The sequence below is a fragment of the Phaethon aethereus genome (genome assembly GCF_964289735.1).
Source record: "Phaethon aethereus genome assembly, chromosome: 29".
In the NCBI taxonomy this organism is placed as follows: domain Eukaryota; kingdom Metazoa; phylum Chordata; class Aves; order Phaethontiformes; family Phaethontidae; genus Phaethon; species Phaethon aethereus.
This window is the reverse complement of record NC_138605.1, coordinates 2,475,330-2,491,174: the sequence shown is the minus strand read 5'-3', so window position 1 is coordinate 2,491,174 and position 15,845 is coordinate 2,475,330. Positions and strand designations below refer to the sequence as shown.

Here is a 15,845-nt window from a genome sequence, read left to right as displayed (position 1 = left end):
CCTTTGGAAATACGATGGCAAGGAATATTTCTCATTTATTGAGCTTCTAAGATCACTATGAAGGACCTAGATTTTGTACAACTCCAAACATTTGCAGGACTTTTTATTGCTCTCTCCAAAGAGATGTATAAAATTGCGTATGTGAGAGTTCCTATTAATTTAAATTAGGTGTTAGCACAGGATGAATGTGGCATCTACATGGCAAATACAATTCCAACAAAGATTTAAAACTTCTATTTTGCATAAAATACTAATTCTATTAGACAGTAGTTATTCTGTAAGTAAAAAGCTAGATTACCTTAATTCATTACAAAAGGTAACATGGCTTTCTGTATGCTCCAATTAAAAACAGCCTCTCTGCTTCAAAGACACGTTAATTATATTGACTACATTTTATGGGCAATTTCCCCAGTTCTCCATTTCAGAAAACAACTTGCATTCCAGCAAATGAACAAACAAAAATAACAGCAATAAAAAAAATGGTAAGTGAAACAGTTAAAACCACCAGCACTTCTATGCACTGCTTGCCCCAAACCAGTTAAGCAAAAGCAGAGAGCACACAAAATACAGACATCTCCTAAGATGCAGTCATATCCTTAACAGCAGATAAAAAAAGACAAACATACACAGAGCAAAAACAAACTTTGCAATTTCAAACAGAAGCATCAGCAGCAAGGAGCACCTCAGAGCCTCAAAAAACTGAGCCTGGGGTATCCAGATCTGTAGATTTTGCTCCGTCTTCTCAATACCTGGATGCTCTGATTATTTCTCAGACTAGTCATGAAAGATCTGTGCTAAATCTTTACTCTGCTGTAACAATTTTTTTTTTTCCCCAATAACACGCTCGTTTGTTCACATACATGGCTGGTTTTGGTCCTTTTTCTTTTCTTTCTCTCTCTTTTTTTTAAAATCTACCACAAACAATAAACCATTAGGGCTTATAGCAAAATGAGAATGTTAAACCAGAGCATTTTCCCCCACGCAATAGGCAAAGACACCCCTGTGGTATTCATCAGGACACAGATGCCAAACGCTACTTGCATACGGTAGCTTTGTACACACAGTAGATTCAAATAGCCGTAGACATAAGCAACACAGTATACAGAAAGAAAGTTGTGCCTATGGATCCTGTCAATACTGTCATCACACCCTGGAGTCTTTTCTACTTCAATAAGCTGCTGCTCCCCACTTCCCCTTTTTCAACCAACTCAATATTCTGAAATTCTTAAGGGAAAAAAAAAAAAATCGTGATGGTGCAACTCCAACAAATCCTAGCAAGTTCCATCAAAACTAACTAAACTCTTGATCCAAATTTCCATTACGGAATGGTCAACTCCAGCTTTATTAATACAGTCTGAACTTGAAGCAATTTTTCTGTTCATACCCAGCTCCTACCTATTCGAGTATTGGCAAATACATCAGCTAGTGACCCACTGGTCCCTTTGCCTTCTCCATGGGAAAGTGTAGAAGATGCTGATGAAGATGTGGATGACCCCTGAATAGATCGGTTGATCCAAGACTCAGCATTCTGTAAGCTCTGATGCAATGCAGCAGAAAGAGCAGCTTGGCGCCTTAGCGACCCCTCATCCTCGGATGCGGAAGACGTGTCTGTGTGGAAGCAGAAAAGAAAATCTAGCTGCTTCGGGAAAGGCACATCGCACTGAACACGCTCTCTTTCCAATTCACGTATCAATGGCACAGGCTTGTAACATGAAGATCTTTTTCACAGGCTGTGTCAAACAAGGTTACATTGGCCAAACCAAAAGTTTAATAGCAGACATCTCCAATGTGAACACATGTACCCCCGGTGTTTTGCCCCTGTTTAAAGCACACAAAAGATTCACCTCCTCAGGCAAGTATCCTTTCCCTGGGTTCTCCAAGTTTATTGGCTTATCTCATTACTTTTCCATTCACATTCTACAATACCAGATGCTGTGTTGCCTAACTTTGCTAATTCTGAAATGGAAAGTGAGGGGTCAGTATCACTGTCAAAACTGAAAATTCACAAGAACAAAGCAGAACGCAGGCACTGGGAAACAAATGTGCCAAGGCCACATGCAGAAAATGCATGTGGTATGTCTGGTATTCTAAATGGGTCCCTTTCAAAATAAAAAACAAAAAAACCCACCCCAAAACAAAACAGAGAAAACTACAACAAGGAACTGCATCCTGTGTTTCCAAGAGAACAGATACATTGTCTATCCTGAAGTTGTGAACTATTTATTTATCATAAAGAAAGCACTCATTACTTGGTATCTTAAGTTGTACCGTGCTACATATGAACATTCAGTTAGACTTTGGCCTAAAATTTAGGTGTTCGTCAAAGCGATTGCCTGTCTATACTCTAGTTGTAAATCAAACCATTAAATCTTATTCTACCTACTTGCCAAAGTAGAACACAGTCATAGGCTGAAGAAAAGGACTGTAGTCCTGAACAAGTTAGTACAAAGCTGAGACCCAAGCAGACACCAGGAACATGCATTAGCCCCCAGTAGAAAGGAAAAGAAAAAAGGAAGTGTGAAGAAAAAAGGAGGCAAGAGAATAAGGATGAGTGAAGTGGCCTAGCAGAGCAGTTTCAGAGAGAAATATGAATTCACAATGAGGTATGAATTCATAAACTTCAGATGACTTCATCAATCCAAATGACTGTGATGCTTCTGCGCAATGAGAGACAACATAAAAGTCGCTGCTGAAAATTACACATATTTGTCTTAAAGCCAGTGCATATAGCTGCTTGAAAACAGAGAGGTTTATTAGTATCTGATGCACATGCACCATAACAGACACCACATTATCCGAGGTATTTTGCCACAGCCTTTACATGGGAGGGGTTAGGAACGAAAAGTCCTGCAAGTCAGGGAATCCCACAGGACCCCCTCCAAGGTCCTTGCCCAGAAATGTACATTGCTGCAAATCCTCTTCCTGTATGTTGAGCATTAAACCTTAACAAAATCAAAACATGAATTATGCAACTGAAATAGGTGTGAGGGAAGCAAAAGAAGAAGCCTCAGTCCAGAAAGCCTGCTTGGTCTTGCCAACTGATTCTTTAAAAGCTGCCAGAAGAGGAGTCATTTTCACGGCCCTAAGAGCAGCTCCATGAACACAAGCAGCTGCTCTAATGTAAAAGGGAGCTACAGGAGCAACAGACTACCTACAGATGTTCCGAAGAGCTTGAATGTTTTGACAATTGCAGCCACTTCATTTGGAAACTGTTACTAATGCATACCTTAACATCCACACAGACACGCACACTGCTAGGAACCTAACCTGGGGGAGTGCAGGCATCAGCTGGAGATTGAACAAACGTAGACCGTCTTTTCGTTGGCATGGGCAGGGCCATCTTCTGTTCTTTGTGTTTTGCCAGTGCTGCTTGAACTGCTTCTGTGTGGATATCTGCAAAATGGAAGTTCATATACTCAGTTTTGCAAGAGTAGAGGAGGAAGAAAAACACACAAGGCTTACACATGTGCAACTACTGCTAGCCGTCTATATTTATGCAATCCCCCATCTTACAGTACCTTCCCAAACAACTACATTTTGCCATCTCATGAGTAACATTTCCTTTTTTTTTTTTTTTTTTTTTTTTAAACAGGGAAACTAACTGAGGTTTCTAAAGTTAACAAGCCATGCAGCCCGGCCAGGTTTTTTAGTCTGGAATCCTCTGGATTATTAATTATATTCTTGTGTGCCTAGCAACTTTTATTAGAAAGGCCCCTCAACCAAAGATTATCCTAAAATATGCTTGTACATAATTTAAAATATGCACATAAGCTAACAGTGCATACAGCCCCAGGTGCAACTCTGGTCTATAAACTGACAAATTCGGAGCCAGTTGTCTCATTTAGGAAAAACCTTATGTTCAAAAACCTGAACGGATGCAGATTTCATGTGAATCTTGAAAGTTACTAACTGCGGCTGGAAATACATGCTGATTAGTAACCAAAACAGGCTAGGACATGAGGCTTCGGTCCCTCTGCAAACATCCAGAACTCTTTAAAGGAAGACACATCACTGGTGATGAGAAGACAACTTATTAAAATACTACTTTGACAAGGGAGAGGTCATCTACATTAATTTCTCAGATGAATGTATTTTAATTATGTTTTTCCCAAAACCAGAAAACTAGGCTTTTCTAAGTGCCTTATGAAATGGTGCTATAAGATAGCAGTGTTACTGGAGAAGGTATATTTGATATAGTTCATTTTCCCCTGTTGAGAAGAAAACTTAAATCTTGTTAATCCAAAATGAAAAACAGAACCAGGTGGAAACAAAAAATAGGTGCCGCCACCTTCTCCTTTCCTTAAGTGGAGAAGGAAATCAGCAGAGCAATAGCCAGCCATTTCTGCTGCTCTTTGGAAGTACTGTAAGCACAGATAGAGAGAGCCAGTGCTCATTCTCCAAGCTCCTTCAGCAGATATGCACAACAATCACCAATTCCAGGAACAAATTATTAGTCATTTCACCGATCTGGTTACCTACAGACATGGTTAAAATAGACTTTCCATTCTGTGAACGACATGCATTGAATGGTTGCATTCAAGCCAGAAAAGTCAAGGTGGTAAAACGTTATTTGCTTCTTCTACTCAGCATCAATCTTTCTGACTCGGCAGCTGCAGTCCTACAAGTCTGATGTTTCTTTATACAGAACCACCAAGGCAGGACTTGCCATCAGTGGGCAAATAACAAGCTTCATTCCTTGAGAGGACACAGTGCATTATTCCTCATTAACAGGGATCCCAGGTGAACTCTTGCCCCTGCCCTTACCAGATCGATAGCGTTCATCTCTGGCTCCCCCTGAGCGAGCTCGGTGAAATTTGGATGAGGATGAGGATGATGCTGAGGCTGGAGTTGCAGATGGAACAGGCATCTGAGTTCTGGATTCCTTTTGTAATGCTGGATCAACCCCTGGAAAACAGTCCACAACTCTCAGAGCAAGAAATAAAAGTGTCGTCAAAAAAGCCTACTTTTATCTTTCACCATATAATTACAGGATTTCTTCTCCCACCCCCCACCCCCAAAGTGGATCTAATCAGTATATTAATACATTCATCCAATTATACCCTAATCAGTTAAGATATACTCATCCCTTCTTTGACCTCAAAGCTTTCTCCAGCCTTTTTTTCTTTTTAAGAGGTTGTAAGACAGACAGACAACGAAGTAAGATAATTTACAGCAAATCTGAAGCAGGTAACAATACACCATTTCACATAATTTAAGCAACCTATCAGTGATATAGGGAGATGAAGTCACCTTTAAAGAATTCATCACAAAATACAAAAGCAAAGATGATAAGATACACATAAATGTTGATAAATGAAATAGTAGACGAGGCAGGTAAGTCCTACACTTCCTACACTTAATAGGGCCATTTGCAATAAACGTCAATGTTTTCCGACTTAGTATCTGTATAGTTTGCTCCCTCTTTTGCCCTGTTTCCAGTGGGAACAGGACTGCACCATACTCTCATTATTGCATTAAGACGGAAGAGAATTAGCAGTTTAACCTGTGGTAGAGCAATATATGTAAATTGCTTTAAGAGATCAGTCATTTACACCAGTCTCCGGGTAGACACCACTGCTATGGGCACAATGAGTAAACGGGTTTGACTTATGCAATAAGTCACTACCCCAAATAAAGTTTGAGTTGTGAGGAAGCAAACCCATAGAAAAATACATTGAGAAGCTGGGTTCATTACTCAGTGTTCCACTGACCAGTGTGCATTATTGACAGGAAAATCAATAATATACCAGCAGCAAGAGCCTTTGCTGTTCACGTCAATTAAAAAACCAACCAGACATCTAGCTGTCCAGGTTCTGGCTCCTTTCAGTGTGTCAAGAAGTAAGTGGCTTTATCCTCCTGGAAAAGCATGTTTCCTCTATGAATACAGGGAGCTAAATAGATAATCTGATAAGAAACTATCATTTTACATAATTCAGCAAGGGACACTAGGAGCTGTTGCTACTGGAGTTTCAGTTCTAAAATGAATTGTGGGAGCTTTTTAAAAACTAAAGGTCAATATAGCTGTAATTACCTTCAGGTTGTCACCTGAAGTCATGCGAAAACAAGAGCAATTGTGTCATCTAAATATGCGCCGCTTATGAATTCTCACAAACTACCAAAGGATTAGAGAAATGAAGAGGAAACCACAAATCCTGGAGCCCAATTCCAGTTATACCACTTTCTTAGTGTGTGGTTGTAGGTAAACAACTTAAGGCTAGTGCCTCAAGCTCAGGGAACTTACAATACCAGCAAATCGTACCTAACTAGTTACAGAAATCTCCAACCATTGCCTATACCTTCCAACATCCAAAAGAGCAGAATATTAATTGAACGTTACAGCAAACTAACTAGCCACTTAACCCAGCATTATATGCTTTGGGAAAAAAATCAAGAATACTGGGGCAATGCGCTCTTGTAAGAAGCTCTCTCTTAAACCCTACCATTATTATTCGGCCTGGGAACCTTTTCAAAACTTCTCATCTCTTACTCAAATTTTTAGTAGTTCCATCTGCAATGTGAACATTTAATGGAGGCAAGCTACTGAGCTTATGTATTGATGATTCTTTAAGCAATCATGCCAAAAAATTAGAACCTTTGTAGAAACCATATTAGGGGGACAAACAACTATTCCCCGTTTTCATTGGGCTTTCTTTGGATATCATAACATATAATCCAGAGTTCTGTATTCGCTTATCAAAACATAACCATCACCAGTACAAAGATGCCAGCAGCACAGAAAGTAGAATGGAAAAGGAAAAGAGACTTCTGTGGTTTAGGTGCAAGATCTGGTAATCAGAAGACCTGGATTTCAGAGCAAGATTTTCAATTCAAAAATCTCAGTTTATCCACATCCACAAAAAGCAGTGTTTGTGTCCCGTTCCTGTCATTCTGGAACACATTTCATTGATAACTAGTTTAACATCTTTGTAGCGTATATTTGTCTTAATCAACATCAAGAGTTTTATTTCGATCCAAAGACAAGACAACTTCACAGACTGAGCAGAAAAGCTTAATGCTTTCTGATCATTTGAGTATTTACGAATTCAAGCACCCACTAGATGTCAGCAGCAGATTTAACACTATTTTAAATGAATTATTAAATTCATATTCAGTTCTCTCTTAGAAGTCTTGCAAAAGCATCTCAGCTGCTCTGTAGGGCATCACAAGGCAAACGTGACATTCCATTTACAAAGGGATCAAATGAGTCTGTAAGTGACATGACACACCAAGAGCAAGCTCTTTGTTTAAATATTTTGCTATGACATAATAACATGTTACAGTAGCCCAACAAAGCATTCAAGCACAGATGAGGGAAAAAGTGTATAGCTGCAGTAAATCACAAATGGTTATACAACAAAGCAACGTAAGTGAGCTAAGCCTGGCAGGTGATAGCTGACTTATTTAGCATTCCCTTTAGAATAATCCTGCTCTAGCTGCAGTTTCTGCTGGCAGGATCTGACTCTACAGACGCATGAAAAATAAATTATTTTAGATTTGCTTTTGAAAGATGCTATGGATTTTTGAATTGTCATTAGTTTTTAAGCAGAAGTGAGTGCTTTGTGATCTCTGCATTTTGTTGAAGGAAAAGGTTCAATGATTTAGAGATTCAGAGATTTTTTTTCATAAAAAGATTTAGATTAAAAGAATTATAAGTGTCATGTATGATCAACAAGGATAAATGTTTACATTACTAATAAGGACAGTAAGTGCTAGATTCATCTGACAGAAGAAAAGCAGCAGGCAAACCTGTTATTCTACTGGTTTTGCATACAGAATTGAACAGGAGCGCTAGTGTTAGACCTACTATTCCTTATAACAAGATGATTTTTTTCAAGCTACACGCCTGTAAAAACTCTGTAAATGACAAAGTCAAGTTTCTAGGGTTTAGAAGTCAGCCTGAACAGCGCTTCCAGAACGCAGGGGACAGCCTCGCTCAGCAGCAGGCATGGCTGCGTAAGCTTAGTGTGATTGCGGCTGTCTTCCAGCGCTAAGGCTGAGAACTCTACCAGACTTAGGAGATTCAGAGACTTTTGCAGGAGTTACTAGCTAGATGGATCTTAATTCTGTCCCGTACAAGACATGAAGGGAGAATTCAGGTGCTCCACTGATTTAGTCCTGGAAATTATTTCAAAGATGGAGAAATTTATTTCCTAGAGTCAAGTGATAAGCTTTATTTGCAATTGTGATATCCCTCAGACTGAATACAGAAGAAAGTAATTCCCCATTTGTGGTGGCTGCAAGTCAGATCTTGTAAATGGGTGAAACTCTCTAAACAACACTAAGCTGGAGCGCGTGTGCATGATTTACAGGTTTAGACAAAGCTGTTCTATCACTGGTTACTATTCCACATTAGCTCCCATTTGAAATAATGTGATGCTGAAAGATTGGGGGGCGGGGGGGAGAAGAAGAGTTCGGGGGAGAAGAAAAAAACCCCAAAACCCTTGCAAAACTTTACAGTAGAGTTCTGCTGGCTTATTGGCAGTCCACAACACAGAGGGTGGCAGGAAGGACTCTTCTGAGGCAGGAAATATACGACAGCCCACTAGGGAAGCAAAGAAGAAACGCTTCTTTTCCAAAGTGCCACGGTTTCAAAGAAATTAAACACTGAAGTAACAGAACCTATAATGTCCCCACCTTGTGCTATACATGAATATACTTTGAAACACAAAGCAGAAAAAACAACAAAACATCCATTAACAGCTAAAATTCACGGATCAATCAAATTAGCTTCAAATGTTATCAAACTCAACAGGTTTACAAGCATATTACTCTTGTCTTGCAACACCTTTACCTGAGGTACCAGCATACAAAAACCACCGGATCACATTCATCTTGCCTTTTCAATTTAAAAAAAAAAAAATTCCAACATTCTCTTTGCTTGTTTAACTTTTTTTTTCATCATCACGAGAATAGGAAACAGGAGCAAGAGCACTCCAGCAGCTACATAAAAAGGTTCTGACAGTGAATCAGTGCTTAATGAACATAATTTCCTTTACACATTAGCAGAGGAACCAAATGCATTATCTTAAATAGCAAGAAAAGGTACTCTGCCAACAGTCTGTGTGCAAGGGCTGCTAATTTTGGCAGAAGGCATTCCTGCATCTGCATTGTTTGAGCTAAAAAGTTGTAAGTGCTTTTCCAGATTTGCAGTAACTAAGATGGACAGGAGAGCTCTTTCTCTAGGCAGATGTTTGCCTGTAGTCTGCAGCAAAAAACTAGTTTCAAGGGGTGGTGAGTTATTATACCATCTCCTAGTAGCAGAGCGGTTCCTCTGTCCATCCAAAAAGCGTTTTGCAAAAGAGCAAAAAATAGCATTGTATTGCATCTTTTAATAGGCATGAAAATATCTGGTCCTCGCAAATGACTCTGAGGGTTACTCAAAAATGTCAGCGTTAGTCCAATAAAAGCAACTTCTCAAAGCACCGAGACCCTCTCTTCATTTCAAAAGGGAGCTTACGGTTGAGCTACAGTTATACACATTCAGAAAGACATGAGGGACGAGGTGACAGCAGGGCAGCCTGCCTTTATTTTCAGAGGTGGTTAGTCAGCAGCGTAACCTGAAATAAGCATGCCTGTCCTCCCTGTTTTGGTTCGGGCAACAGTGAAGTAAATCAGCAGCATTACTTCACACGCACAGCCTGGGAAGCTGCTCAAAATACTTTCTTCAAAGCCTCTCTGCGCAGCAGCCAGCACGTAACAGAGGAGCAACGGCTCTGCTATCACAGCTCCATCGGCTCAGCAAGTTCCATTTACAAAAATGGCTGTTGCACCAGGAAAACATGTATCTTCAGGTAATTAACATTGTTGCCTTAACTCTAAAATAATGAGGCAAGCTGCCAGAGGCAAGCCGCCAGAGGCAACCTGAATGGAGCACAGATTTAGCAGGAAGAATCCCCCAAATTATAATGCTGGCATGCCCTGACATGTCATCATACCTACCTTCGTCTCACTTCACGTCTACGAAACGGAGACACTGCATTAGCTAACATCAGGAAGGTGCTTTGAGAAATGTAATGTGCTAAATGCCAGGCGTAAGTATTTTTTCGTTGTGTGGACTACATTAATTTTCTGCTCATTAACAAGGTGACCTGATTCTGAATCCCTCATGCGTGACTTCAGCAGGCTTTTTACAACAGGAGATTCCCAGATACAGGGGCAGCTGGATATAAGATACATAAAGAGCTGGAGGGCTGAGCCAGAACAGCAGTCAAAATGCCATCTTAATTGGTGACCTTCTAGCAGCCTGTGCCTCTTCCTGACCTTCGGCTCATTCTGCAGCCTTGAAAAGCATGACAATTAAAATAGCAGGGCCACAGACAGTCTTGCCAAACACTTTTTTTTTCCTCCTAATTAAACAGCATTTTCTGAAACAAACCAAACATGCGTGCACAGTGACAAGGCATGAGGGGCACAAGATCATGTCATCAGACCAAAAGCAACTTGTAGAGCTTCAGCCTCCACCGGACTCCAGGACAAAAGCAAGTCTGCCAAGAAGGCACCCGAACATACAAAATGAGCCCACATTTCCTTCTAAGGCTCAAGATCTCCACCAGTACACACGCTGGACTGAGAGACTGTAAAACCTGCTTAACAAATATCTACTTACAAAGACCATAAGGAGGGATTAGTCATGTGTATTATTTTTTGTTTTCTTTAAGTACCAGAAGCAAGTGTGATACAAAGGTAGCAACGAAGCCATCAGAGATTGCTATCACATGCTGGTTCAGGGAGGCAGTCCTCCATACTCAGAGCGCGGTTTATAACAAAATCTCTAATTTGAAGGCTAAAACCCAATTTTTGCTTCCCTCGCTACCTTCAGTATGTTAGGTCAGAGCGAATATACTATTCTTCTGCGTATAAAGCACTCACTATGTCAGTAAGCCTTGGACAACAGAATGGGCACCAGCTTCAGTTGAATATGCAGGCAAAACAAAGTTGAGAAACAGCTGGGATGGAGGAGAGCAGGAATGCAACCATCAAGTGTTTTGGAGTGGTAGAGTCTAGAAGCTACCACACGACAGTGGCAGAGTCCTTTTATGTTCCTGAAGCAATTGCCTGACGTGAACTGCTGTAATTTCAGCAGAAAAAAACCCTGTATGATCTTTCTGCAATGGATGCGGGGCTGCTGGTCAATAAATGCACTTTTAGCCTTCACTCTTTTTTAAATTTTTTTTGGCAGTAGTTCAGTCTCAGTAAATTACAGTAAGTCCAGTCACGACTGCCTGTCATATCCATTCACTCCCCAAACTACTAAGAGCCAGACACATTTGTTTTTAATGGTTAAGCATCTCAGCGTATCAGTAGTGCAATTATTTTGGGTAAACTTCCCCATAATAATTATTGGGCATACTTTCAGCCATGTCCTTCAGTTTACAATTATATATAATTATCCTCCATACAAACAGCTCTACTGCTAAGGATCTTCAAACCAGAAGAAACAGATGTAAACAAAGTACATGAATTCAGCTACTCTGGTAAAATAAACCAACAGATTATGAAAATTCTAATGTTTCTCCAACAAGGAATTAAGATGGCTGAAAGGAGGACACAGTACAGACCAACTCTGCAGTTAAGCCATTTTAAAGAAGGTTTCAAGAATGATTCTTGAGGACCTCACACTTCACAACTGATTCAAAGCCTTTGAGTTCTCAGCTGACCAGGGAGTAGGATGTGATTTATGTATGTGGGAGATAAGGACAGAGCATACAAAGTGTTGACATACACAGCACTCCACACAGACCCACCAAACTGCTCCGGAACTACCAGGAATCCCTGGAGTTGAATATGAACAAGCGAACTAGAGGCAAAATACTGCCCATGACTTCCTGGTAGCCATGTAGCCTCCGCAGTGTAATTATTAGATAGCTAAGGAAACACATATGAAACAGAATAGTTCAGAGTTGGCACTCCACAAGCCGTTCCACAGATCCCTTTAATGTCCAGGCTATGCAAAATTCTTACGGCAGCTGAAACAAGTACCTACCTTGGGTTTGTGGAACATACGGAGCCAGCAGCTTTGCTCTCTTCTTCTCATACCCCTTTTGTGTGATGTCCCCTAAAATCAAGGAAAGAAAACTCATTTAGCCATGTCCTCATTTTTCATTCTGAGGTCTGCTTGCTTTTCTTTTCAGTGACATGAAGGTTTCACCTGAACACAGCAATGCACATGCTGAAGAAAACCTGAACCCAAATATATGTGAGTTCATTATGATTTCAAAGCCTCCGTATTACAGAACTTCTGTAGTTTCCCTTGGGATCAGAGATACACACTATACGGTATTTAAATGCAATAATTTGAATCAGAACAGCTATCTAAATGGAATATCAAAGCAATGAAAACCTAAGAAGGGAAACCCGGAGTGCATGAAAATATGCTGTAACCACAAAGCCAACTTAGGCTAACAAAATGGAGTAATTCCCAAACAACAGGGCAAAGGGAAAGTGCAAATTCAGAGCCTCGTCTTAAACTAATCAAATTGAGACCAGCTTTTAGCAAAAAAAAGTGAGACCACTGCAGGAGTTGTTACAGCACCTCCAAAAACTAAGGCAAGGATGAACAGAATCAACTTCTAGACTACTGCCCAGGAAGCACACCCTATGATGCAGAAAATCAAGACTTTTAATCATGTCTATTTGATATTCAGTGAAAGCAAGCTAGGCGGTTGTGCTTTTTTTGACCTGGTAGTAGCTGTAATTCTACTGTTTGCCTACTGGTAGAAGCATGCAGAAGAAGATAGATCCTTGAGCTCCGCAGAAGCAAAAACTCCAGAAGAGAATAAGTACTAGTAAACTTTTCCCTTTTTTAAAAAAAACCCAACAACTAATCTGTCTGATCCTGGAGATGTACCATCTGGCTGCTGTCTTTTGTTTTAATTTCTCACATTACATCAGAACCACAAGAAAGGCTGAAACCTTGAGGGGATTAAAACAAAAAGCCCTGCAGCATTTCAAGCCTTTTTGTAGCCTGACCTGCACTTGTAACCTCTCATCTCTTGGGGCCGAAACATTGGAAGCGATCAAACACATAGCAATAAGAAAACAGAATTATTTGGTATTACTTCTCAAGCTAAAATTAAGCCCATATTTGTATTACAAGAAATCAGTGATCGCAAACAGCATGTTTTCTTTGCCATTGTTTTGGTTTGGTTATTGCAAGGCAGCAGAGTATTAGACACCGAGCAGCACAGGCCACCGTATTTGCTGCCTTACAGCATCCTTCGAAGCGCCAGACACTTCCAGCCTGAACTGGAGGGCTACATCAGGAAAGGTGATTAAAGGGTTTAGGCTCTAAGCCTCCCAAGACAGCCAGCGTCTCTGCTAAAACCTTCCAGCTAACTGGCCATTTTGTTTATAAAGGTGATTTTGTAGTAATGAAATGCTCGCAAAGGGAATGGACTCGACTCCTTTGGGCTGGACAGTCAAATGCCAGTGTCGCTCGAAACGCATAGACTAGAGCTGTGAAGCTGAAATGGCTACTTACACCGCTTAGCGGAGGGTGTGCATTTGCACACCAAATTTCATCTCACTCCTCTAACACTATATTTGAGTCAGGCCCCAACAAGTCCAAACAAATCCAGCAGCTGAAAATTAGAATGTCCACGAAGCACTGAAATGCCAACCAAAGCACTAATTTTAATGCTTGATTGCAATACATAGCTCAGTTAAATTAATCCAGCTCACAAGAAAGGTATGCTGCCAGTGTAAGAAAAGTACACCTTCCAAACAAAAAAAAAAAAAAAAAAAAGAGCTGTAACAAAAAGTATATGCCAAAAGGATAATATTTCGATCGACTGCATGAGCTACAAAATCCACCAGCTTTTCCGAGGTTTGCCTGTCCATTTTCAGAGGCAGTTCTAACTCCCCGCGTTGGTTCATCTGGGTAGCAAGCAGACCAGGGTGACTGCCACTTCAGGAAAAACAAACCTGCACAGAAAGGGGGAGGGATTCTTCCTTGTAAGCCAACCCACAGATTTGTTTGTAGCTTGTTATTTTGTGATTAATTTCTCCACAAAATTTAATTAGACTCTTGACATTGGTGGTTACACACTATATATAATGAAACATTTGCCGCAGAAAATTGTTGGAATTACTAAGGAATACCAGGACATTACGAAGAAATACCAGTACTCTCAATTTAAGTACTAGTAGCGTCACATTCTGTTTTACGTGCTGGGAAGCAAAGAATTCTCTCTAATCACTTGCTCCACACTAATATCCTACCAATAAAACAACTTATCCTCACAGGAATGCAAGCACTATGGTTCACAGATTTGCATTTGGAAATTTGAAGTTCAGGTGAGATATTACTGAAAAACAAGAAGATAGCTCAGGCTAAACACTATTTGCAACCTTAACTACCACACGATGCAGATCATTCACATTATTGCTTGAAAAAAGGATTCTTTGAGCATAAGCTAATAAAAAAATAAAAAGCCTAATGCTATTTGGCAAGAGGAGGAAAGTTTCAACTAGCAAAATTCAAGCAACAGAAATAAGGGTGATAAATTCCTGGGACTTCCCTGCAGCACTGTGTCTTCCCGCTGCTGAGTCTCCAAGTGAGTTTGTCAAAATAATGGTTGATTTACTATTTTCTTTCAAACAAACAGGTTGACGGTCTCAAGCACCTGCCTACAGGATTAGAAAGTATAACGCTTACATTTTTAAACTAGCCCTACTGAAGTAGAACTAGCCAGTAGGGACTGAAAAGGTTAGAAGAAACAAAAACTAGAGTTCTTCTTTTAAGGATAGCCATCCGTGCAGCTTAGAAACAGGATACAGTTAACGGAAATAAAGCTCCAGCAAGACACAGGCACTAAGGCTCTCAGAAGAAAGCTTGTGTGTAGGCATGGGTGACAGGTGTAAATTCATCTCAGTAAAATTATGATCCGATTACTACAACCACAATAGTTATGCCCAAATTGACATCCCAAGTCTTGGAAGCAAGTGTCCCTTTAAAAGACTGCACAAGTGGAATTAATTTATTATATAAAGCCTCTTCTCTCTCTCTGGTCATACATAGTCCAAATTTGGTATCAATCCACTGAGACAGAAACCAAAGACTCTCGACTGAGAGAGGAATTTTCTTTCACCCTATTCCTTTTCTGCCGATCGACAGGAAATGGAAATGGCTAGATCCTAACATAAATGCGGACTTCCTCAGCAAATATCATAAATTACGGCAACAGGAAGAGAACCAAGACAATAGGACTGCAATCTCAAGAACCATTCACTCCTACTACATAAACCTGGTAAATCATCAACCCCACTTCCATAAATTCAACACTTTGTGACATTTGGCGTGCTAAATTCTTCCAGCGAGCTGAAAAAACAACCCAAGAACCACAACCCCTCTCTACACAGATGCAAGACACAGCGCTACAAAGAAAGCATTAGCAAAGCAAACGAGAGCTGACAATTTAGCTTTAAAATGGTGCTAGTGTTTGTTCGTTCCTAGGAAAGAAATTACAAACACACTTACTGCTGAGACATTCTTTTGGCCCTCTCCCAGCTACAACTGTTTCTGTTCAGTTGGAGTCGTTATTTATCTACGTCCTAAGCTAGTCATGGTTGTGCCTCCACATGCTGAGGAGGCCCTCTACGGAAATGGGAATCTTGTCAAAGGAAAGCAAAGCTTCGGTTTCTTTTCAGTCAAGACCCTTTCGCCATAACCAGCCGTAGGATTCTTTCCCAGTGTCTCAAAATGTGATGTCAGGATCTTTAAGGTTTTGTTTGGTTTGTTTTTTTTAAAGGACACATGAGAGTGAGCTAAGCTGCTGATTGCTGATACAGCAGATGAACAGGCTCTCCTTCCTTCCTGACACCTCCGCTGCAGTGATGGCAACCAT

The 15,845-nt window shown here is 40.4% G+C and overlaps 1 protein-coding gene across 1 annotated transcript in view; it reads right to left on the bottom strand.

The window, feature by feature from the left end:
- The window catches only part of DIP2B (disco interacting protein 2 homolog B), a gene marked incomplete at its 5' end in the record, with an annotated part of 66,559 nt that overhangs the window by 24,854 nt on the left and 25,860 nt on the right, over positions 1-15,845 (bottom strand). The window contains 4 exons of the mRNA XM_082011887.1: positions 1,396-1,608; positions 3,268-3,393; positions 4,765-4,905; positions 11,984-12,055. Coding sequence (XP_081868013.1) covers positions 1,396-1,608; positions 3,268-3,393; positions 4,765-4,905; positions 11,984-12,055 — 552 coding nt within the window. The remainder of the gene's footprint in view (positions 1-1,395; positions 1,609-3,267; positions 3,394-4,764; positions 4,906-11,983; positions 12,056-15,845) is intronic.